The sequence below is a fragment of the Eulemur rufifrons genome, chromosome 15 (genome assembly GCF_041146395.1).
Source record: "Eulemur rufifrons isolate Redbay chromosome 15, OSU_ERuf_1, whole genome shotgun sequence".
In the NCBI taxonomy this organism is placed as follows: Eukaryota; Metazoa; Chordata; class Mammalia; order Primates; family Lemuridae; genus Eulemur; species Eulemur rufifrons.
Window position 1 is genome coordinate 90,072,831 of NC_090997.1, and position 26,619 is coordinate 90,099,449.

General features: G+C 38.7%; 1 protein-coding gene across 1 annotated transcript in view; it reads left to right on the forward strand.

The window, feature by feature from the left end:
• The window catches only part of PHACTR2 (phosphatase and actin regulator 2), a 124,247-nt gene that overhangs the window by 83,237 nt on the left and 14,391 nt on the right, over positions 1-26,619 (forward strand). Inside the window, exons 7-11 of the mRNA XM_069487731.1 lie at positions 2,563-2,756; positions 3,924-4,080; positions 9,802-9,857; positions 15,208-15,269; positions 17,913-18,050. Of these exons, the coding sequence (XP_069343832.1) occupies positions 2,563-2,756; positions 3,924-4,080; positions 9,802-9,857; positions 15,208-15,269; positions 17,913-18,050 (607 nt within the window). The remainder of the gene's footprint in view (positions 1-2,562; positions 2,757-3,923; positions 4,081-9,801; positions 9,858-15,207; positions 15,270-17,912; positions 18,051-26,619) is intronic.

Here is a 26,619-nt window from a genome sequence, read left to right on the forward strand (position 1 = left end):
CCTACCTCTATTCCCATATTACAGGCTACTATTTGGTAGGCTTCCCTTCATTGGCAGCTTCATCAATAACACATATGTCCAGTATAATATAAGACAGAAATTATTATAATAAGCCCATTCGAAGGCCATATCCGAAAGTGACTTGACTCTGTTCAGTGCATTTCTGCAAACATTTACAGAATGCACTACATTGTCCAGGACCCCTAGGGAAAATAATGAGAGCTAAGTCATGAGTTCATTGATACAAATTTGGAGTATATTTAATATTAAATATAACTTATAACATTAATATAACTCACAATATTAAGTATAAAATAAAGTGTAATATAATATAACATTTAATATGAAGAATGGATTTGCTACCTTGGTTGGGCAACTCACTCGTGGCCTACCTCAGTTCCGTGAACTACAAATCATCTGCCCTCCTTATTTAATACCATGGAACAACTTGTAAGTTATAAAGGTATGCTGTACTCTTTGAAAACTGCAAAACATTATAAAATACAGATGGTGAGATTAAAATAATAATCACTATCATAGTAAATTACTAAACAGTGACACAAACAAATACAGGGGCTCAACTCTCAAGTATCTTTTGTTCTGCCATCCAGAATGTATTGTTAATTGGCATGTCTTTTAAACATGCATTGGTCACCCATAATGGCAGACTGTTCAAACAAGGTTGGCTTCCAGTGGCAATCAACTAAAAATCCAGACTGTGGAAAAGTTTTCTCATAAAAATAGATGTTCACTTATTTAAGATGAAACTTCACACTATATAAAACAGTGTGGTGGTGCCTCAAAAAATTAAACATAGAGCTACCATAAGACCCTAGCAATTCCACCTCTGTGTATATAGCCAAAAGAATTGAAAGCAGGGACTTGGATTTGTATGTCAGTGCTTGTAGCAGCATTATTCACAATAGCCAAAAGGTGGAAATAACCCAAATGTCCATTGACTGATGACTGGATAAACAAAATGCGACATATACATATAGTATAGTATCATTCTTCCTTAAAAAGCAAGGAAATTCTGATACAAAATGAATGAACCTCGAAGACATTATGCTAAATGAAGTAAGTCAAACACAAAAGGACATTGTATAATTTTATTTATCCGAGGTACTTAGTCAAATTCATAGAGACAGAAAGTAGAATGGTGGTCTCCAAGGGCTGGGGGGGAGCAGTTATGGGGATTTATTCCTTAATAAATACAGAGTTTCAATTTGAGAAGGTGCAAAATTTCTGGAAATGGATGAACGGTACACTTAAAAATGGTTAAAGTGGTAAATTTTATATTATATAGATTTTACACAATGAAAATGAGATTTTGTATTTCCTCCTTTGAGAACTAGAATTTAGTCTGTCAGATTTTTCTAAGAAGTGAAAAATAGAGAATTTTGAGGGTGCTTAGGCTTTTAACTGCAAAGTAGAATTTTAAAGACCTCATATTCTGATAAAGTTTACCTGTGTTCATTATTCAAGAAGTTTTTGTTTTGTTTTGTTTTGTTTTTAGTTAATGAGAGCAGCAGATGCATGTTGCACTGTGTAGTCTTTGTCTTTCAGTCGTGTGACATCCAAATTTGAATCCTTCTAATTATATCAGAAAGCATTCTGGGGGAATCTTCTGAGTCTTAAAATGAAGAGTATGCTTTGTTTTGTTTTGTTTTAGATGATATGTTTTTGATGTAAAGCACTATTTTTTTATTCTGGTCTTTGAAAATTGGCGATCTTTGTATATTTATAGTAACTTTAAACCAGAGACTCTCACCAAGCTAAATAATGGAAAATCATTGCATCCTTGCATATCATTTTTCTTCTAAAGAATTCATTTAACTTCCACACTTTCCACCTCCGGTTGTTACTGTAGTCCCGTAAGAGAGTTTTACAAATGAAGAAATGAAAGCACGGAGAGGATAAATGATTTTGGACTCTTGACACACTGGTTGGGGTGCAAATAGGATTGATTCATATATTAATGAAAGAAGTATTTTTCTATGCCACTGCCATTCTGGGTGCTGGGATGCACAACAATATGAGTCCTACTTGTCAAGGAACCTGCAGGTGTTGAGAAGGCAGACAGGTACTAGGTTATCAAGGTGGAATATGCCACAAACTCCAGTGGGGCTGTCTTCGGATCACCATGGAGTAGATAAGGTGGGGCAAGGAATTAAACTGAAGGCCCTCAAAAGATTCCTGAAGAAGCTGAGGCTTAGGCTAAGACTTAATAGATAATCAGAAGTTAATATAGGTCAAACGAAAAATGTAGATAAAGTCAAATATCCAGGAGCTTCTAGCTCATAATTCTTTCCACTGAACCCCCATTGCTATGGACAAATAAATTCGCAAAATAGAGTGTTACCATATTCATTTACTACATGCATTAATATTAGACAGCATCTAGTCAAGCTTTTTAATTTCACAGATGAAGAAGGTAAAACCTTGAGATTTAAGTCATACGGCACTGCTCTTCCATTTCAGTGACGTTAGCCTGGCCCACGGCTGGTGTCGGTGTCCCCGAGGGTTGCTTCGCATCACCCCTGTGTTTTGTGCCTTTAACAGTTTCACGACCAAAGACGAGCTGGCACCTCAGCTACTGACTCCTGGGCTGATGGAAGAGTCTTCAGAGTCCTTCAGTGCCATGGAGGACGAAGGCCAGAGGGAGTACCAGGCCAGCGACTCCGACTCCGACGGGCCTATCTTGTACACCGATGAGGACGAGGATGAGGATGAGGATGAAGATGGCAGCGGAGAAAGTAAGACCATTTTCAAGAGGTAGTGGGGAGGGTGGGTGGAAGACAGAAGCAGCTACATTTTGTAGAGAACAAAAGCCTCATTAGGAACCAGACACTGAGGTTTTCTTTCACCTTATCTTCCTTTCTAAAATTAGAAATATGTCTATCCTGAAGTTTTAGCTTTTGATGACAGGTCTTTCTGGAACATGACGCCACTGGGGTGGGTGTGGCCTTCATCTGTGAGACAGATGAGTTGATTTGTATTTGTGCAAATAATTAAAGCTTTCTAATGACAGGCCTTTCTCAGTAAGACCAAAGATGGCCCTTCCACCCTGGGCCATTCTGGAAGAAAGAGCCCCAGTGCAGGACTCATTGGTTTATTCACTGGAGGTGTTTGAGGTTTTTACGCACTTCCCTCTTCAGAATTAAAAACAGTTATTCATCCAATGACTGTAAGTGAGATAGTCTGCCTTCCAAGAAGGAATGATACTAAAGTGGATAAAGCCTACCATTTACATATAACTTAGGGAACTAGAAAGTGCTGTTATTATATTGCTAACTTTTGAACAACTTGATGGGAGGAATTGACTGAGGATTGAATTTATTGATTATGACAAGTTATTATGTGCACGATTAAACAGCAATTTGTTAAATTCTTTTTAATTTGCATGGAGCAAAAAAAAAAATCGTTATCCATCTGGTATAAATTATCATTCGTAGAGACTTCAAGGATGCCTGGCTGATTGAGGGTTAAAATATTGGTATAGGAGGTAGACTCTTTCCCAGCAGAGTGTTACGGGGAGGAAAGGAGAACGCAAGGATTCTCTGTACAGTATAAGGCAAGGGGCTAAGTTTTTAAAACTTGAAAGAAAAAGCATTGTGCAATCAGTGCTTTCCATGATCCACCATGTCAGCAAAATAAACTTTATCACTTTCCAAATGATGAGGTGATACTTCCAAGTTTTCTTATGGTGTCTCAATATTTTTCAGAACATTTACGAAAACTAGTTCTTTAGTCTTTTCAGAAGGAACTACAGCCAACTCAAAAGCTTTTTTTTCTTAGGTTAATTAAGATTCCGCTCTTGCATGTGGATAGAAATTGGTCTGGGCTCCGTTGAAAGTCCACGCCACACGTAACCTGAGCGCCACTGGCTAGAGGCCACTTTCTCTGCCCTTTTCAACCCCCAGGTGCTCTGGCAAGTAAGATACGGCGAAGGGATACTCTTGCTATCAAACTCGGCAACAGACCATCTAAGAAAGAATTAGAGGACAAAAACATCTTGCAACGGACCTCTGAAGAAGAGAGACAGGAAATCCGACAACAAATCGGAACCAAGTTAGTCAGGTAATTGCTGAAATTTTAGGACAGTACTGACCAATTCATGCTTTTCTTTCTCCCAGAGTTTCCTGCCTCTCTGGGGTCCTGGTGAATGGGCACATCTGGCCTATCTGGTCTTTTAAAGTTGGCCTTGGATGGTGAACCACTCAAAGAACCTGCCCTTTGCTCCAGCGGGCCAGTGGCTTTGAGGTCTCCAAATCCTACTCCAGGGGTCAACACACATTTTCTAAAATGACCAGTTAGTAAATATTTTAGGCTTTGCTGGCCAGATGGTCTCTGTTGCAGCTGCTCAGTGGTGCTGTTGTAGCATGAAAGCAGACATAAATAATATGGAAACCAACGAATACGGTTGTCTTCTAGTAAAACTGTATTTACCAAAACAGGTGGCAGGCTGGATTTGGCCTGCAGACCATAGTTTGCCCAACTCCTGGCCTGATTTGTGGGCTCCCTGGCATTCCCGTGAACCCCGTGAGGTTCTGCACTGGGGGCTGTGAGGCTGCAGAGATAATAGTTAGCTTCAGTGGCCTGGCTCCATCCAACTCAGGTAACCATGGCCCTCATATCTAAACTTCCCCCTTTAAATTTCGAGTAAATGAGTCTTCTGACATCTCTTCCTGCCTCCAACCATTGTGTTAGGATTGCCGCTCTTGCCACTAGTGACATCGGAAGTCCATTTAACTGGCAGTTTTAATAGAAGTGAGTGTCTGTTGACACCAGAGCTCTTAGTTTTGATGACCAATTTAGCACATTTAAGAATTAGTTGTTCTGCTGACTTCTCTCACTCTCCAAATACAGCAGCATACTTAATTGGGAGGAGGGGACAGTCTGGAAAACCAAAGGAGGAAATTGCTCCTTGCTTGGAAGAGGTGTAACGGGAGGGAGAAGGGGCATGGAGGGGTTCTGGACATCATTGACTGTTTCTCCAGAGGAACAGTGACCCCCTAAGAAACCTGCTTATAGCCAAGACGTGGAAAAAGATTTCAGAGACAGCAGCTGTGGCGTCCATATGAAGGGACGTCTCAGCCTAACAGAGGATCTGGGAAGGGACTGAGAGGGTCTCTGCGTGGGAACCAGGGCTCTCCTCAGTCTGGTCTTCTCACTTCAGCCCAAAACTTTGGCCATTTACTGCCCTAGGAAAGAGTCAGCAGCAGTAAAAGGAACGAAAGTGATTAACAGCATGGAGCTGGAAAGGTCTACAGGTTTAAACTTGTCATTTTACCAAGTGAAAACAGGGGGCCTCTCCGAGGCCCGGAGAGATTAAGGAAATTTCTCAAGGACATGCAGTTACTTAGTAGCAGAACTGGGATTAGAATTTCATTCCTGGGCTCTCTGCCCAATTTTCTTTTTCATACTTTCTCCTGTTTTGTACTTTCTACACTATGCAAGAGAGTGTATGCTTGTAGGTTTTTTGTTTGTTTTATTGCCCTTATTTATGTTTTTCCATTAATAAAAATTGAAATCATTGAATAATATTTGCATGAAAGAATAATGCAACATAGGGTGTATCTCTTAAAAACACTATCATCATAATTTATTATAGTAAGTGTAAAAAAGTGAAGAATTACATACCCATCTCAATAAATGTCAAGGTGGCATTAAAGAAAATTTTGTGTGTTTTTGTTAAAATCCTAAACAAATCAGGAGTAGAGGGTTTTTTAAAAAAAAATTATGCTAAATATCTTAGTATATGGAGAAATCCTAAAATTGTTTACTTTAAAAATAGAAGCAAACAAAGATTTCCCACTCCTATTATACTAAAAGTCTGGTCACAATCATTTGTAGTGAAGAAAAGTTATAAATTATGGCAAAGAAATATTGTTATTATATCTAGTTATACACCCAGAAAACTGTGAAAAATTGATGAAAAATTGTTATATATAATAATTTCAGCAGGTTCACATGATGTAAGATTCATCTATAAAAATCAACATCATGTTCATATAACATTGACACATAACAAAAAAATACCATGAAAAAGGGACCTTGCTTTTATAGTCGCAGCAACAACCACATTTTAAATACTGAATTATTCATTTAACTTGGGACCCAAGAAATCCATTTCCAGAAAATCACAGTGGAACAAATGAAAATATATGTCAGTGAATGGAGAGAGAGTAAACATTTTTATCAATGAGAAAAATGCAGCAGACAGGTTTATCAGATGCGTGGGTGGCATGAAGCTCGAAGGATAACAGATGTACTTTATAGAATCAGGGCATAAGTAATGGATTAATTCTATAAAATGAAACCAAGCAGAAATAAATGTCGCCTTTTTCAGTGTAGGCCAAAGGAAGATCATCCATCAAGACAGGTTGAAGGGCCTGTGGCCGATGTTGGAGGCCCTGATAAAGTTAATGAGAATCACTGTGAGAGCCATCCTGAGAAGTGGCTGTTCCACATCGGAGTGTGGGCTTATCCAGAACTGGCAGAAATACAGTCTGCAGAGCAAGGCAGGGGACAGCCCCTGGTTGGCTGCATCTGTAAAACAGAGCTAACCGGCCCAAGAGCTTGGGAGGATTAAAGATGATACATTTAAGGTACTTTAATGGCTGGATCAATGGCAAGCACTCAATAAAATTAGTTTCTTATTATCAGTTTAAATGACTGTATATCTCTTAAACTGGTGAGGCACATTTAAAAAATTAAACCCAATGTTGGCAAGTTTATGGGAAAATAGGAGATATACATTGCTCTTGTGCAGTATTTCTTAAGAACAGATTAACAATATGATAAAAGAATTATAAGGCAGTCTATTGTTTTTGCACGGTAATTCCATTTCGGGGACTATATGAGAAGGAAATAACCCAAAAGGGGAAAAAAAGCTATGTTTTACAAAGATGCTTATTACAAGGCTATTTATAGCAATGATAGATTAAAACAAACGAAGTGCCTAAAAACAGGGGACTGGTGAAGAACATTGTGAGAAGTTGACACTGTGGAATCCCATGGAGCATTAGTTTTCTAACTGCTTCATCAAGGATTCCTTGGAGATGAAACACAGGTGTCTACCAGGAGAGCCAGGGAAGTATAGGTGTGTGTTTGGGCAGGAATGGGAGGAGACTTCTCTATCCCAGGTCTAACCATCCAACTGAGACATCTTCTTTCTTTCTTGTAGATTAGGATTCTACCCCAACACCCAAAAGTTTGAAAGCCTTTGTAAATACGCACATAGACTGTATCTATCAAAAATTTTAATGCAGCAGGGTTTTTACTGTTATTAACATGTATATTTTACAGAATTGTTTTTCTACAAACACAGCACATCTAATCATTGTCATTGAAAGATAAATTACCCACAGTTCCAGCCTTAGGGAACTCCATGGCTAATGAAAGAAAATTATACAATATATTGCGTGGCATAGTCGTGTGAAAAGCACAAGAAACTAAGTCAAAGGACCTAGGCATGAATCCTGGCACCTGCATTCAGTAGTGTTTTGTCTTAGGCGAGTTAATTAATCTATTATTTCCTCATCTGTAAAGTGGGAACTGGCTGCTACCTTGCTGAATTGGTTTGAGGTGTCAAGACTTTGTAAGTTAAGCACCTAGCACAGTACTTAGGACTTTAAAAGTATGAGTAAATGATAGATATAATTACTGTTTTTATAATTAGCTGTGTGATAAGTGCTTTAATAGATGTGTATAAACCACTGTATATGGGCAAAGAATCAGGAGCATTTAATTCACACTTGTAGGAGACATCAAACGTTCACCTTCAAAGTACTATTTTAATCTTTGTAAGATTTCGGTAGGTAGAGAAGGAGAGAAAGGTATTCCAGAGGGAAGAAACTTTATAAATGTTAATAAAAGAAGGATGGTATATTGGGGACATGATACAGAGTACAGCATATTGGTGGTACAGATAGGTAGTATAAGGGTTCTTGAGTGGCACAGTGTCTGGCTGGCATAGGTGTTCACTGGGCTCTTTTGTGGACTCAGTTACTTAAGTTAATTTCAGGGTAGCTCTGATGAAGATTAAATTTTGACAAAATTATTAATGAGATATCTAAAATCCCATTAATGTCTATTCTTCATACCATTTCTGTCATAGCTGTACATACTTAGAATTGGTAGTATCTTTTATTAAGATTACCTTTCGGCCGGGCGCGGTGGCTCACGCCTGTAATCCTAGCACTCTGGGAGGCCGAGGCGGGTGGATCGCTCGAGGTCAGGAGTTCGAGACCAGCCTGAGCAAGAGTGAGACCCCGTCTCTACTAAAAATAGAAAGAAATTATATGGACAACTAAAATATACATATACAAAAAATTAGCCGGGCATGGTGGTGCATGCCTGTAGTCCCAGCTACTCGGGAGGCTGAGGCAGGAGGATCACTTGAGCCCAGGAGTTTGAGGTTGCTGTGAGCTAGGCTGAAGCCACGGCACTCACTCTAGCCCGGGCAACAGAGTGAGACTCTGTCTCAAAAATAAATAAATAAATAAATAAATAAAAAATAAAAAATAAAAAAAAAAGATTACCTTTCATGCGTATTAATTCAATTTGCACAAATTCAACCTACGTCCAGAGGAAGTTTTTCTCTGTGATTAACAACAAATCGATACTGTAAACAAGACCAAGAACTAAGTTATAAAGGGTTATTAGGACATTCAACTTTCATGTACAAATAGATAGCTACTAATCACAAATAAACCTGGATTTTCTTGAAGGCAGATGGGAAGAGCCTGTAACTTTATATATAATAGATTCATTTTAGGTCCCAAAAGCAGCACTGTGTAGTGTAGATTGGTCATCTACTGAGTTGATAGGAACTGTTTTTTTTTAAATTTGTGTTTTTATTTCTGTTTTTTAGAGACAAGGTCTTGCACTGTTGCCCAGGCTGGAGTGCAGTGGTGCTATCATAGCTCACTGTAACCTTGAACTCCTGGGCTTAAGCAATTCTCCTGCCTCAGCCTCCTGAGTAGCTGGGACTATAGGCACTCACCACCACACCTAGCTAATTGGTTTTTATTTTTGTAGAGACAAGGTCTTGCTATATTGCCCAGGTTGGTCTCGAACTCCTGGCCTTAAGTCATCCTCCTGCCTTTGCCTCCCAAGTAGCTGGGATAACAAGCATGTGCCACCGTGCCTGGCTATGTGAACTCTTGAGCAGCAGCCTATTTTAGACTCTAATGACTTGTATATTAATCAGGCTATTGGCTAAGCTACTGTAACATAGACCAAAAGGTACAATGGTTCAAACAAGGTATGTTTATTTCTTCTTCACACAAGGAACCCAGATTCCTTTTGTCTTGCTGCTTTTCCATCCCCTTGGATGGTCTTATCTGCATAATCAAAGCTGCCCCACACCACCAGTAAGTGGTATAAGTGTAAGTTACGGCCTGTGGAAGAAGGAAAGAGAAAAAAGAGAATACAGACCCAGTCATCGTAAGAGTAAAAAGTAGAAGTTAACAAATATGATTCTGGTCACATCTCATTGCAGAAACTCACATAACCATACCTGGTTTCTAGGGAGGCAGAAGTCTGTAGCTGGGTACCTGGCTAGAATGCAGGCAGATCTAAAAGGAAGAAGGGAGACTGAGTAGTGGGGGAGTTAGCAGTCTCAGCCACAATCTGTAGTCTCCAAACTAATGGAAAGGACATTTACTTTGTAGGTTTAAGAATTGATTTTTATTTCTCAAAACATGACAAAATAGAGCTTTGTTGCTTTATTTTGAATCTCTCACTAAGGGGGCCTTGTTTGTAACCTATAGTATATCCTTTTTGTCACTATAGGAGGCTTAGCCAGAGGCCCACAACTGAAGAATTAGAGCAAAGAAATATCCTAAAACGTGAGTATCCTATACTAGACAATGACTCCTTGAGTTACCATTATCATTATATTTGTTTACTCACAACTGACTGAAATGGCCCATTTATATCACCTTTATATATTTTAAAAAATAATCTCTTGAATTTTGTATTTCATTTTATGGATTTGAGCCTGATATTTCCCAGACTAGAGTTGTGGTCATGACAACTGTTTTTAAGAAAGATGAAATACATTCCATGTATTCTTTCACCCAAATGTTAAATAGAAGAAAATGTTCTAGTCAACTTACAAGTATATGTCAAAGAAAAGGCCAAAGAGTCCACAAGGAAATAAATCAAACATTCCTATATTGTTTTTTCAAAATACAGTTCGTTGCTAGGTTTGACAAATGACTCAATTTAAAACAAAATTATGGTAAAAAGCATTTTTCAATCCATTTCATTTTCCCTTGTGATAACTCTGCTTCCCTCTTGAGTTGTTTATAATTAATTCCTCAGCACTTAAAGAGTTTCCCGTTCATTTTGCTTCTTTATTTTCATGTTCAGTTTTCCCCTCTATTCTCTTGGATTTTAATTTTTCACTCACCACTCCAGTAGTGTCTGTTGGTGTTAGTGTGCTGAAGCTATAAAACTAACAGAGGCGCGGTTTGTCATGCTATTGTGTATCAGTGTGGTTACTAACTGCAGTGAGTTAAGAAGTGGGTTATTTTTAAATTGAGCCTAGCTGTAGTGTTATATTTTATTAGCCTGGTTTCAAGACAGCTTTTTCTTGTATGAAATATCAAAGAACAGGGTAGTACTACAATAGGAATGAGCCACTGGCATGGGGGGAAACCTTTTCAACCAGGCTTTTCGAGTCGTCTTGGCCTGACGGATGACCTCAGCTCTCCAGGATGAGTTATTTTCTTTCCCGAAGGAAAGAAAGATTTTTAGTAGCGTGTTATACTACAGTTGCTAGCACTAAGACAATGAAGATATGAAGATATAACAGTGAGAGGAACGGCCCCCTCCCCTGTCTATGGGATCTTTTTCTTTGAAATGCTGTTTACTGGCTGTTTGTGAGCATAACTGGAATAGAGCCCATGGAAGGGTTTAAGTGACCATCAGTGTATAGAAGAGCCAGTTTGGAGGAGGAAAAGCTCATGACTAGAAAAGAAGGAAAAATTTATGTTTTAGCTTTTCCGAGGAAGGGTGGAAGCAACATCTAATTTTGACAACAAAATAAAACCAGATAGGCTCATCGCTTTTGATAACAGGTTCCCGGGAAATATTTGTTAAGTTTTACGTAAGCTCAAATGCAGACCCTCATGCAGACCATATACTCCTAAAACACAGAGATTATGTCTTGTTGCATGCCTGTTGCGATACCTAGAAAAAAAGGAAGAGCAGATTCTGGGTAATGATTTCTTGCTCCTGTGAGACAAACGGTGCCAAACCACACTGGAGTTTGGTTATTTGAGGAACTGTTTTACGGATCCAGAAATTTATCACACGTTGATCTTAAGTGCTGTGTTGGCTTTTATGCCCCCTGTTTTCCTGGCAGTTCGGGAAAGAGTGAAACACCAAAGTCAACTTCGGATTTGACTCCAGCCCTTTTTTCCTTCCTTCTAAGTTCATCTAAGCATGTTTATTCTGGAAACAAAAGGCACATTTCCAGTCTGGAGTGGCTGATAACTGGTTTGTGATCTCCTGACACAGTATTGTCTGCCAAAGGAAGCAGAAGGAAGCGGGTAGAGGTGGCCCTGGTCTTCCCCTGAGCAGTCACGGGGGGCTGAGCGGCCCAGCTTACAAACACTGTGCCCCGCTCAGCTTTGCCTCTGGTTCTTCCACGCAGATTGCTCGTTTGTGTGTTTCATCTCCTGCTTTTGTTAGAAAGCAAGATGATTGTTTATTTGAAGAAAAGTCTGTGTGTGATATATATGGTGTGGTTTTTAAGGACACTTACTTTAACTAGGTCATCTTTTCTGGACAGACTAGGAAATTAATTCATAGCATAAAACATCCAACAATTCTCAAATCAGAGCCCACCACTAATTTAATAAACATGAGTCAGACACCAAAGGCTGATAGCTTTCATTGGGGACCACAGGACAAATTTTATTTCTTAGTATCATCCCCCATGTCACTCCTTCCTTGATTTCTTTACTGTTTTGGGGATACTAAATAAAGGTTTGGGGGGTTTTGTTTGTTTGTTTGTTTTTTAAAGAAACAGGATCTTGCTATGTTGCCCAGGCTGGATTCACAGTGATCCTCCTTCCTGCCTCAGCCTCTCGGTAGCTGGGACTACAGGAGCATGCCACCACACCCTGCTGACACTAGAGTTTTATAAAAAGACACGTATATTAAGTTATATTTAGTTTTATACTTTAGAACCAGTTCCTTAAAATTGGTAAAATAGAAAGCAACCTCAGGTGGCTTGGAAGGTCAACTTTTGCTAATCAGGAAAAGTGATGTATGTGGAACACCTTTACAGGGCAGGGATTAAAAAAAGATGCAGATCCTCTTATGATATTTAGCTGTGAATATAATTCCAGCTACATTTTCTATAAAGACAAAATGTATTAGGCCAATGAGTTCTGCATGTATTTTTCCCCGAACATTTTATTATGAAATTTCTTAAGCATACAGAAAAGTTGAAGGAATTTTACAGTAAACATCCATATACCTACCATCTATATTCTACCATTAACATCTTGCATCCATTTATGCAACTTACTTTTTATGCATTTCATAGTAAGTTTATACATGTATTTTCATTTGTTATAAAAACACCCACATGGAAACATGTTAAATAGCATAAAGAGAAACAAACCCACAAAAAAAATTTGTCTCTTTTGAACCCATTTTATCTAAATTGACAACTCGAGAATATAATACCCCAGATGCTGATATTTCTGTACTTTCTTTCTTCTCCTTTTAGCTTATCCCCAAAAATGCTCTGGGCAACAGTTGCTAGCCAGGCAAGTTTCCTGCAGTGCCCACTGCTGTTTAACCACATGTATTATTTCTGTGTTTATGGGAAATGTTTCCTGTGGCTCCTCTGAAATGTCCACCCCTCTCTGCTCTGATGAGTGTCACCGAGAGCAAGATTTGTCAATGAGCCATGTCACTTCCTTCATGAATATCCCTCCAGTCTGTTTAAAGTGACCAGAAACCTTTACACCCTACTTTATCATTAGTCCTCTAATGAATCAAAACATGAAGGAATTGTTAGAGAATTTAGCCTGTTCAACTAACAAATACAGATGTTGCAAATATTGAATACTGATATTTTTTTCAAAATAAAAATAATCATAGTGGTAAGGAGCCTATTTGAATTTTAAAAATAAATATAATTATCCTTTCATAGAAGAAGGAAGCATGCACAAAACTTGGTGAAATTTTGAAGTACTAAATGTAAGGTTTAACCTTGACTCTTGGTAAGAGATTATACAATGACTATTTAATAAGTTTCAGAGGAACAGTCATGTTGGCTTCCTCCACCTCTCATGTTCTTTCTCTAACTTCTTTAAAAGTACAGTTTTGAACATGGGAAACGTAAGGAAGTCAGTTCCTGATGTCAAAAAAGAATTCCCACATGGTAAAATCCTATTTATTTAACTCCCCTAACTGCAGTTGGCCCTTCTCTTTTTAGACATCACTGGCTGTTACCTAGTTGTACCATGTGCTTAATAAAGCAAAACTATCTAATATTCCCTTCAAGGAACTGACATTTTGCATATTTAATGAAAACTGCAGCATTTGTTAGCTTTGGAATGTGTTAGATATCCATTTTTTTTTTAATCTTTGAAAAGTCCCTTTAAAACATGTAGCATAGTCACTGTATAGGAAGAATTTACTAAAATGTTTTAAGGATTCTATTTTTCTTTTTACTAATAATATCATCAAAGCTCTTACCTTGTAAAGATCTGGTTTAATTCACATGAACCACAAATGTGGCAATTTTTTAATATGTATAATTGACAAGCCACAAGCTTTATCCAGCTCAATAAGGTAATTCTTTGAACCTAAGTATGTATATGAAAGGATATATATTTTGTGAAGAAATTAGACAAACCTATACTACTGTCTTAGGAAGAAAGTTGAATTATAACCAAATTTGTTTGACACTCTCAGGCACTTAATCAAAGGATATTAACTGGTTGTTCCTTGTCTTGTGGGTAATTTCAGTTTATGCTCCCTCTATCTAAATAACCAGACTAATCATCCTCTTTCTTATGAATTAAAATTAGTATTTCAGAAGACTGTGGAAACTTTTCCCTGTCCAAAGAAGGAAAATTGATAGAGAATTTAGCCCATTCAACTAACAAATATAGATGTTGCAAACTTTTAATACTGACATTTTATTCACAATAAAAATGATATTAGTGGTAAGAAGTCTATTTGAATTTTGAAAATAAATATAAGTATCTTTTCATAGAAGTTTTTCTTTCTCAGTCTTTTGGTTGAGCCTTAAGTATGATTTTTTTTTCAATAGAGTTCGTAACACCATTTTCTAAAAGATAACCTTTCATAAGCATTGGTATCCAAGATGTAAAATCTATCCAACAGGTGATGAGCTCCAGGAAGCAACAGAGAGAAGTTCCTCAAATAAGCAACAACCAATAAAAACTGAAAGGGTGTTTATTTCTTTAAAAATTCTGGACATTTTTCTTTAAATTCCATCTGTCGGACAGCAAAAATATTGTACTACTAAGTGAAGCACTAGAGGAAGAGAAGACTTTGGAAAATCAAAGTCACAAGAAAATAAATAATTTCCATCCACAGTACACCATACCCCATTTAGAACATTCTGGTTTGAAAGCAAAATCCAAAGAAATGCTTATATTCTGCTTCTATGGAAACCAAGGAAGAGAAATCAAATATTTTGGTTGGATTTGAGTGAAGATCAGCAGCTCAGACATGCATCGGATGGTTCTAATTTGCTCTTTTAATATGTCTCAGATTTTCACATGAACACCAGATCACCAAAGTTTTATCTGAATTCTGGTAAATTGTGCTTGTAAGCCCATGAGATGACCAGCAGTAGAAGGCTTTCACCAGAGTATGGACGGACAGGACACTGTTATGGTTTGGTTTGGTTTTTGGGGTTTTTTGTTTTTTTTTTGTTTTTTTTTTTTTCAGAATAGAACAAGAAGTTAGGAAACAAAAAGTTTAAAATTAGTAAAGTAAGTAAATCAGTTCTGCAGGGGAAAAAATATATTGATGATGAATCTTTCTGCAGAATCTTTTGATGGCTTTTTAAAGATGTTGGTAAAATGTTTGGTCAGTATCTGATAGAGTGAAATAATTGTGGCCTGATATGCTTTTCTGATTATAAAATCATCTCTAGTAACTAAGTCATCACACCTTTCCTCCCTTAATAAACAGAAAAGAATGAAGAAGAGGAACAAGAAGCAAAAATGGAACTTAAACGCAGACTCAGCAGAAAGGTGATGAAATTATGATTGTTAATGAGCATGTGTGTTTTGAGATATACTTTGTTTTTTTAAAAAATACAAATCCTCTCTCTATATGTAAATCTATGTTTAAGAACAATTATTTCTGTTTGTCTATAATCATAGACATTAAAATCAATATAATGCATACAATATGAATTATAATTATATATTATGTTAACTGTGACAAGTTAACAAAGGTTTTTGAATTGCATTTACTGATTGTGAAAATACATAGTCTGTATGAAAATTTTTGAAAATACGAAAAACAAAAAAAATAAAATCACACAAAAGTCTTCTACTTAGCGGTAGCCATTATTAACATTTCAGTGTATATATTTCCATTTTAAAAAATACTCGCATATTCCATTTAGTCTTGGAAATATTAAACAAGTAAATATTTGCTACCACTGCAGATTTGCCACTATTCCATATCGGAGCTGGGTGCCTGATTTATCGTCAGCCTGCTTGCTAGTGTTATCCAAACTGACAAATGGCTTACCTCCAAAACGTGAATGATTGTTCCCACTTTTTTATGCAAATATCAGTCTAATGCCAGGGTCATCACTTTTTTCTGTGTTAAAATAATAATAGTCTTTGGAAAAATTAATCACCATCAGAGTTTATATTTCATTATAAACCCTTGTAATAGTAATTCTTCAGATATATCTTTCACACCTGAAAAAAGGCAGAGTGACTAGACTGTGACATCTCAGTGAAGTGTGTGACCTGATCCACATTTTCCCGGGCTGGCTGGGGAGTCCATCTGCAGTGAAAGCATTCCAAGGCAGGTGGAGGAAGCAGTCCATTTCCTTGGAAAAGTTATAGGGACTGTATTTTGGATTTGGTTTTCAAGGAAGAAGATCCTTAATTCATTTCTCTTTTTTCTCAAAGCTCACAATGTCCAATAATGATCAAGCTGAATCAACTCAGTTTCTAGGGATGGCTCGGCTAGCATTCCGTGGCCCTTAAGTCTCCAGCTGCAGACAAGAATCTCCCTTCCCCATTGCTCCGGGCTCACTTCTGTGACACATACAGCGGTTTTTCCAATCCATCTGGGGCCCCCTCTATGAGGCAAAAGTGCCTGCCTTTACCCTCTGCACCCACTTGCTGCCACCACACAGAGCTACTGGCCATAGGGGCAAGTCAGCCCAGAGCACTGATGGCTACCCTATGGCTGACACAGGCCTGAGGCAGGATTGGATGGAGAACTTCAGACCTGTGTGGCCACCGGTTACTTTCCTTCTGGCCAATTCTCAGGGGTAAGGGTTTCTCTACCTCCTTTTCCCCACCTGCCCTGAGGAGCAATATAGATTGGACAGTAACTGAGAGTATAGCAGAACCACTTAGACTATTCCCTCCCTTGTCCCAGGGCTCTGTGAAGATAGAAGGAGCCATAGTTGGCATATTCCAGCTGGTGTGGGCTCAGGGTATGGGCTTAGACCTTCTGAGAGTCCTCGAATGCTTTGCATATTAAAGCATTGACTTAGTTCAGCCTCTGGTTTTACTCAGGAGGAAACTGAGGCCCAGGAAAGAGACTGTTTTTGACTACAGAGTGGACAACTGGGGTACCACCCTGAGACCATGCCAATAAGGAATACCTCCAAAGAGGACCACCTAGACAATAGACACTCTGGTTGTATACAGTGCACATAAGAGGGAAAAGATACTGAAAATGGACCCTACAGGTAAAAGAGAGACCTGGGTCTACCTGCCTGAAAATACTGTGACACCTCTCTCAAAACGGGGTGAACCTAAGTAGCAGAGAGTAGGTGATGCCCGTTGATCAGGGTGGGTAGGGTTCTTTCCTCTGTCAGAATTGTGTCAATCTTACTCTTGGACCTGACAAAGGACTAAGAGAGGAAACTAAATACTCTATGGGCTGGCTAGATTAAATATAATTATAAATTTGAAATTGACAAAGAATACAGGAAGGAACCCAAGTTATTAGAAATGTCTTAAAGGTTGTAGCTGATATTAGGCACTTACGACCCCATCAAGTGCGTTCTCCAGGGGTGCTCCCCTCCTCATTCCTGCACATCAGCTTTTCAGCTGAGGACAAATGTCAGATCAGGGCCTTGGTCCCTATTCTCTCAGGGATGGCTGTGCTGTGGGCACACCCTTCACTGGACTATTTCTGTGTCATAACTTTGTGCGTTTCTGAATATGTTTAGGTGTTAAGCCTTATATTATAGGTTTAATATAACAGAAACAGAGATTTTTATTCTCATTTCTAAAAAGTTCACAGTTTTGGTCTTGATAATTCAGTCACCAAACCAGCCATCCTATATCTGGGTTACTATTGTGTCTATGTCACTGCATGTTCCTTGTGTCGGGGATGACAGGCCTTTATCACAGTGCCAGGCAAGTTGGGGAAATTAGCATAATTCGAGTGGTTGCCAAGACTGTGACCTATCTAATAATGATGATTTTTTATAGTCTCAAAAATTAGGGCACATTGCTTTCTAGTTCTCATTAGAAATTCCCAAGATACTGCTGCCGTTTTTTTTTTTTTTTTTTGATACCTGAAAGTGACCTTATTTAACCATAACTTTGAAGTGTTCTCTGTTGAAAACTTGCCACCATGAGGCTGTAAATGGTTCCTGAACTGTGTCTTCTTCTCCTGTCTTCCTGCAGCTCAGCCTGAGACCCACGGTGGCAGAGCTACAAGCTCGAAGGATTCTGCGGTTTAACGAGTATGTAGAAGTCACCGATTCTCCCGACTATGACCGCCGGGCAGACAAGCCGTGGGCCAGGTTAACACCTGCAGACAAGGCAAGACTCCCAGAGGCTTTAATGTCAATTGTATTGCTTTTCTGAAAGCTCCAATACCCACTGACCCCCAACTTAGTTATCCTAGGGGATTAGATCTTATAATCTTCTAACAATGTTCTACCTCTGATTATGTAAACTATTTAAGTGATATATTTAGTAACATCAATGTAGTTCTTTCAACCAAGTCTCAGAGAAAACTAGTTCTTAGTTACCATGTAACCTGCCTGCATTCAAACCTGGATGGGGAGGGCTTTCCCACAGCCAGGACTTATCCTTACTCTTAGAAAATATAATTTATGCAACTTATTTTAAAGGGATATGTTAACAGTGGAAAAGATTTGATCCATATCAAAACCGGCACACTTTTTATACAAATGGCCAGAAAGTAAATATGTGGGCCAATCTATGTTACTATTGCTTAGTTCTGCCATTGTAGCATAAAAGCAACTATAGACTACATGTAATTGATTGGATGTGTATGTGTTCCAATAAAACTTTATTTACAAACACAGATGGTGGGCCAAATTTGGCCTGTAGGTCATGGCTTACCAATCCCTAAACTGTATCATTGCACACAGTTCAGAAAAAATGAAATATTTAGAGGGTTCTATCAATGTAGAAAAACTTTTATGAGTATCATGGTTCCATAGCCAAATATTTACAGCAACCATTTGTTTTTAAGTTTTTCACTTTAGGATTTTCCTAATATCTTCAATAATGAGTTCTAATTTTTATCTCTGGTAAAAATCTGGTATTGAACAAACTCATGCCATACCCAGTCTTAATGCTAGAACTAGCTATTATATTTAATAATACTCTGTACTGAAACTTTTTCTTTTCTTTTTTTTTTTTTTTTAAGATACAGGGTCTCGGCCGGGCGCGGTGGCTCACGCCTGTAATCCTAGCACTCTGGGAGGCCGAGGTGGGCAGATCATTTGAGCTCAGGAGTTCGAGACCAGCCTGAGCAAGAGCGAGACCCCATCTCTACTAAAAATAGAAAGAAATTATATGGACAGCTAAAAATATATATAGAAAAAATTAGCCGGGCATGGTGGTGCATGCCTGTAGTCCCAACTACTCGGGAGGCTGAGACAGGAGGATCACTTGACCCCAGGAGTTTGAGGTTGCTGTGAGCTAGGCTGATGCCACGGCACTCACTCTAGCCTGGGCAACAAAGTGAGACTCTGTCTCAAAAAAAAAAAAAAAAAAAAAGATACAGGGTCTCACTCTGTTGTTCAGGCTAGAGTGCAGTGGCATGATCTCACAGCTAAATGCAACCTCAAACTCTTGGGCTCAAATGATCCTCCTACCTCAGCCTCCCAAGTAGCTGGGACTATAGGCCTGTGCTGCCGTGCCTGGCTAATTTTTTTATTTTTTGTAGAGACAGGTTTTGCTGTGTTGCCCAGGCTGATCTCAAACTCCTGGCCTCAAGTGGTTCTCAAACCTCGGCCTCCCAAAGTGCTGCAATTACAGGCATGAGTCACCACACCCGGCTCTGACACTTTTGAATGGGAAATTTCATTCTGTAGAGCACCTACTATGTGTCAAGTACATGCTAGAGATTCTGACTCAGAGATGATTAGCTCATAAGTAGAAATGAAAAGCAGAAAGGAATAAGATCACGAAGAAAAGCCACGGAGGCTGAGAAGAGCGTCCCCTAAGTGTTGAGGTGAGAATAGCACTCACTCAACATTTAGGGTGGTCACTGGAGGTATGGCTGTGATTCTGGAGGCTGTAAGCTTAGGTGGGTAAATTTACGAAGTAAAATAGAGTATCAGGGGAGTGTTTTTTTGTTAATTTATAGGAAATACTTGAGCAATTTTTAATGCTATGAGGAAGGAGCCAAAAGAAAGGAAAAGGTTGAACATACAGGAGAAAAAGCCAGGAACTGATAGAGCTGGCGTAATCATTGGAGTGGCAGGTTAGCACTACGTGGACAAGGCACGGAGGGGATCCTTGAGCATGGGATGGGGGCACAGACTGAGGACTGTGCCCTAAGGATGGAGGCTGTGAAATAACACCTCGTTGTGCTTCTCTTTCGCCTCTCACTATTAATGAGCATGTTTTCATATGCCTATTGGGCATTTGGATTCCACTTCTGTAAAGTGCATGTCTTTTGCTCGTTTTCTTTTGGGTTGTCAGTTTCTTGTTATTTGTAGGAGTTTTTCATATATTCCAGTTAGATATGTTGCAAATAAATGTATATAGCATCTCCCAATTTAGGACATTTCACTCTATTTATGGTGTCTTTTGAGGAAAAATGATTCTTAAATTTTAATGCAGTTGAACTTATCATTCTTTTTCTTTATGGTTTATTATTTTGTTTTTTTTAAATTCTCCCCATACCAAAATCATAAATATATTCACCTATGCTGTCTTCTAAAATGTTTATAGTTTTGCTTTTCACATTTAAGTTATTTATTTACCTGGAATTAATTTTTTTGAAGGCATAACATACACTTTTAGCTTTGTTTTTATCTCTATTATATTTGTTTTCTGTGTCATTATTTGCTCTTTTATCTTCTTCCTCCTAATTTTTTGGCCTTATTTGTTTGTTCTTTTCTAACCTGAAATAGACTCTCCAGATCATTAATTGTCATGCTTCCTTATTTTAATAATAAAAGCACTGAAGATTATAAGTGACTTTATGTGGTTTGCAGCCTTGACTATACATTGGAATCGCGTGGGGAACTTTAAAAATATGAGTACCCTGCCAGGTGTGGGGACTCTGCCTGTAGTCCCAGCTACTCATGAGGCTGAGGCAGGAGGATTGATTGAGCCCAGGAGTTTGAGCCTTCATTGCTCTCTGATTGCACCTGTGAATAGCCACTGCATTCTAGCCGGGGCAGCATAGTGAGACCCTGTCTCAAAAATAAATAAATAAATAAATGTGTCAATGCCTGAATCCCATCCCCAGAGATCCTGATCTAATTGGTCTCGGGTATGACCTTAAGCATTGGGATTTTTAAATTATGTAGTCTGTAGTTATAAATGTGGCATATACTTTTAAAAACAATATGTGTTTTACAGTTTTGGGGTGTAGTGTTCTAAATATGTCTGTAAGATCAAGCTTGTTAGGTTCATTCAGATTTCTGTAGCCTTAGTTATTTTTTTGTCTCCTTGATGTATCAGGTAACAAATGAGATTTGTTAGATCTCCCACTATGTGGATTTTTTTTTCCTTCTCCTCATAATTCTGTCAGTTTTGCTTCATATATTGTGAGGTGTGTCATTAGATATAAGTAAGTTTAGAATAACTACATTTTCCTAATGAAACTTTTTTTTATGGAACTCTAAAGAAATGCTTTTTGTTGTAAAGCTTATTTTATCTATATTATTTTTAAACTAGATTATCAAAATGAGTTATTTTAGACCACCTTAGTGCTATGAATTCAGGCGGCAAACCTCTGTGATGTCTGACTCATGGATTCAAATTCTCAGGGTAGATTTCATCCCTCCTAGTCCTTACTTATTAAGCACCAACATGCAATTTCCTTTGCTGTTCCCTGGATGTCAGATATTCTAGGTCGCCCTTATACTGAGGGCGTGCCATTTGCTCTCGCTTTATGGAGAGGAGGATTATTTACTAAACTCGGGCAGGTTTTGTCTCACCAAGCTATGAAAATGACTGCTCACATTTATCCATATTTAACACAAGTGGCCTCAAGGTCAAAGCCAGTTTCAGTGCTCACTTATCTTAAAAGTGAGCATCCTTGTCTTGTTCCAAATCTTAGAGGAAGGGCTTTCAGCTTTTCCCCATTCAATATCCTAGCTGTGGGTCTGTCATATTTGGCATTTATTGTGTTGAGGTATGTTCCTTCTATACCCAGTTTTTTGAGAGTTTTTATCATAAAGGGATGTCAAATTTTATCAAATGCTTTTTCGGCATCAATTGAAATGATCATATGGTTTTTGTCCTTTATTCTGTTGATATGATGTATCACATTGATTTTTGTATGTTGAACCATCCTTGCATCCCTAGTGTAGATCCCACTTGATCATGAGCAACTATTTGACAAACAATTGCAAAACCTAGAAGAAATGGATACCTTCCTAGACACATACAACCTACCAAGATTGAACCAGGAAGAAAGCCAAAATCTGAATAAATTTGTATTTATTCAGAAGCAGTAACAAGAAAGAAGCAGTCTTAAAAAGTCTCCCAACTAAGAAAAGCCCAGGACCCAGTGCTTTCACTGCTGAATTCTACCAAGCATTCAAAGAAGAACTCATGCCAATCCTACTTAAACTTTTCCAAAAAATGAAGGAGGAGGGAATACTTTTTAATATGTAGTTGAATTTGGTTTGCTATTATTTTGTTGAGGAATTTTGCATCTGTGTATCAGGATATGGGCTGGGGCCTATAGTTTTCTTTTTATGTTGCATCTTTGTCTAGTTTTGGTATTAAGGTGATATATTTCTCTAAGTTTGGAAAATTGCTATTACTCTTTGAATAAACTTTGTACCCCAATCTCTATCTCCTCTTTAAGGCCAATAACTCTTAAATTTACCCTTTTGAGGCATTTTCTAGATCTTGTAGGTATGCTTCATTCTTTTTTATTCTTTATTCTTCTTTTCTTCTTCTGACTGTGTATTTTGAAATAGCCTGTCTTCAAGCTTATTAATTGTTTCTTCTGCTTGATAAAGTCTGCTGTTGAGAGACTCTGATGTATTTTTCAATTGAATTTTTCAGCTCCAGAATTTCTGTATTTTTAAAAAGTATTTCAATCTCTTTGTTAAATTTCTCTGACAGGCTTTTGAATTTCTTCTCTGTGTTGTCTTGAAGTTCATTGAGCTTCCTCAGGGTAGCTATTTTGAATTCTTTGTCTGAAACATCACATATCTCCAGCCCTCTGGGATTGGTCACTGATACCTTATGTAGTTCGTTTGGTAAGGTCACGTTTTCCTGAATGTTCTTGATGTTTGTGGATGTTTTTCCTGAATGTTCTTGATGTTTGTGGATGTTCATTGATGTCTGGGCACAGAAAAGTTGAGTATTTATTCTAGTCTTTGTGCTTATTAAAACCCATCCTTCTTGAGAAAGCTTTCCAAGTAATCAAAGGGAATTGAGTGTTGTGATCTAAGTCTCTGGTCACTACAGCCATATTAGCACTCAGAGCACCCCAAGCCCAGTAATGCTGTGACTCTAACAGACTCCTGGTGGTACCTCCTTGGTGGACTTGGGTCAGATAAGAGAGAATTTCCTTGATTACCAGGCAGTCTCTCACTCTCTTCCCTCATTCTCCATGCTGGGCTGCTGGATTTGGGGGAGGAGTGATGTGGGCACTCCCTCATGGCCATCACAGCTAGGACCGTGCCAGGTCACACCTGAAGCCAACCCTGTCTCACCTAAAGCCTGTGGTGACTGCTGCCTGGCTACCTCTGATGTTTATTCAAAGCCCAAGAACTCTTTAGTCAGCAGGTAGTGAATCCTGCCAGGACTGGGTCCTTCCCTTCGGGGCAGTGGGTTTCCTTCTCAGCCTCCCAAGTAGCTAGGACTACAGGCTTGTGTCATCTCAACCATCTAATTTTTTCAATTTTTTTGTAGAGACAGGGTCTCACTATGTTGCCCTGGCTGGTCTTGAACTCCTAGCCTCAAGTGATTCTCCTGTCTCGGCTTCCCAAAATGCTAGGATTATAGGTGTGAGCCACTGCACCCAGCCTACAACTGGATTTTTATTGTGTGTGTCCAGTTTTTTTCTCAAGGAAGAATAAGAAGAATTCCTTTTCAACAGAAAAATGTTATACAGTTTTTAAAGATAGAAAATAGAAAAATGTAACAATTTAAAATGTCATTTATGTATAGTATATTGTGTATGCACAAGTGACACATGTTCATTGGTAAACATCTGAATATGCAAAAAGAAGAAAATAACAATTATATTGCACATCAATGCATGATATTTTTAAGAATTTCTATTTTCTTAGCCTCATTAAGATAGCACTTAGCATTTTTTTTTTTTTTTTTTTTGAGACAGAGTCTCACTCTGTTGCCCAGGCTAGAGTGAGTGCCGTGGCATCAGCCTAGCTCACAGCAACCTCAAACTCCTGGGTTCAAGCAATCCTGCTGCCTCAGCCTCTTGAGTAGCTGGGACTACAGGCATGCGCCACCATGCCCGGCTAATTTTTTATATACATATTTTTAGTTGTCCAGCTAATTTCTTTCTATTTTTTTAGTAGAGACGGGGTCTCACTCTTGCTCAGGCTGGTCTCTAACTCCTGAGCTCAAACCATCTGCCCGCCTCTGCCTCCCAGAGAGCTAGGATTACAGGCGTGAGCCACCGCCCTGGCCAGCACTTTGCATTTTAAAGAGCAGTAGCCAATCAGATGATAACCAGTCAATGTCTATTCTATGAAAGGACCTTGCTGGGTGCTTTGGGGAATCTCACAGATCTAGTAGTCTTGTTAAACTGCCCAAGTTGGGAAAGTGATATGGGGGAGAAATGCCTTATTAACTGTGAACTTAATTGTGCTTATTTCACCTTTAAAATAAAGTTTTCAATTTTGGAATATATGTGCTTGGATAGAGTACTAAAAACAGATACAAGTACAGTAAGATAGAGAGGGCCTAGCTTCCTGCACTGAGGTAGATAAATAAGCCGGCCCTCTGGTGACAGACAGGAGGAGCTAGAGAAGGCCATCAAATTGGCCTGAAAACCTCGGCTTTGCCTGACAGTTACCTTCTCCCTGGGGTAGAGCTTGGAAGCTCCATGGCAGAGAGGAGGGCAGGCGTTGGAGCTCAGGGCACTTCTGGAATTGATTCCTGACTTGGCCACTTGGTAGTTGTTTGACCTTGGCCAAGTCATTTAACCTGAGTTTCCTCACTAGTAAAGTAGAGCTAATTATATCAATCTTGAGAATTAGTTAGTGTATCTGTAGAGTTCCAGCTCATCAATAAATGGGAGCTCTTACCAGTATTACACTCGTGGTCAGGCTTGAGGATCCACGCTCCTCTTCAAATTGATGATATTGTCACTATTGAAGCCTCAATTTACGACCTAGTCTAAAATTGTCCAGTGAATGACAATGGATATTTTTTCAAATGATATGTAGATTTGTCAAACAGATCACGCAGTAATCATTTACTAAAATCCTTACCATATATTAAGTGTTGTCCTAGATCCTGGGAATATAAACATGAATAAAACATACTATTTTGCCAGGAACACACTGTCTAAACAGGTCCTAGGAAAGATTGAGATTTTAATTCTCTATAGCTGTTGTCCCCAACTGCCAGGCCACGGACCAGTACTGGTCCTTGGCCTATTAGGAATGGAGCTGCACAGCAGGAGGTGAGTGGCGGGCGAGCAAGCGAAGCTTCATCTGTATTTTCAACTGCTCCCCATCGCTCACATCACTGTCTCCTGTCATATCAGTGGCAGCATTAGATTCTGCATTATGGTGAGTTGTAGAATTGTTTCATTATATATTGCAGTGTAATAATAATAGAAATACAGTGCACCATAAATGTAATGCACTTGAATCATCCCGAAACCATCCCACCCTCACCCCCCCAGTCCATGCAAAAATTGTCTTCCATGAAACTGGTCCCTGGTGCCCAAAAGGTTGGGGACCACCCCTCTATAGGATATTCTTTGGTCTATTCATGGTTGCCCTGGCAACAGAAGGGAGTACACTTCCCTCCCCGTGGCAGTGAGCTTGATGAATAATCAAGAAATCTTCTTCATGTTCCATAGCAGAATTTTATCAAAGAAATAAACAAATAAAATTTCAGTTAATTCTGGACTCACAGCTCATGCTGTTCGAGAAGACAGCAGGGTGTATACATCCAACAGATCACCTGTTGCTTTTTGACGGGGACTGACTAAGCAGACCTTCTGTTACCACTCACCAGTAGCCAATTTTAAACTTAGTTTCAGTCATGTTTGTTTCCCTTTTCCTCTCTATAATTCTCATGATACCAAAAATATTACATATTTGGTCTTAGTTCTATCTCCTGGAGTTCTGTTGTTGTTTCTACCCTAGAAATACCTAGTTCTGGCTCAATAGCTTCCTGTCGGTAATCCAACCTGGGCTCCAACCCCACTGTCTCAGCCCACCTCTCTCTGTTCCTTATCTTCCTACAAAATCAGTCCCCTTTATACCACATGAAGAGTTACTAGGTCTAAACTCTGGTCCTCTTTGCAAAGAAGAGAGTTAAGATTATTGTACAGGGATTTCACTAACATCAAGGGTCTTAATTACTTTTTTTTCTCTTTTAAACCCTCTCGGGAAATCTTTCTATTTATTCCAAGAAGTAACTCTTGGAATAAAACTGTGGTCGTTCTTCAGTGAATTTTTTAAATGAGTATTGCATTTTTTTAATTGCCTATAGTCACATCTTTCTGACTTATTTTTTCAAACAACTAGTCCCTATAATTTCATATCACTTTCATTGCCATATCATTCATGTCAATGACTCATCATTTCTAATTACAAACCAGCATACGCAACATGGAGATCAGAGGCAATGTTCTGGATGACGCAGGCTGTGGAGCTCATTTGACTGGAAGGAGTGTAGGGCTTGAAGTAAGAAGCCTAGGTAGGAGTGTCATCTTTGTCACTCGGTG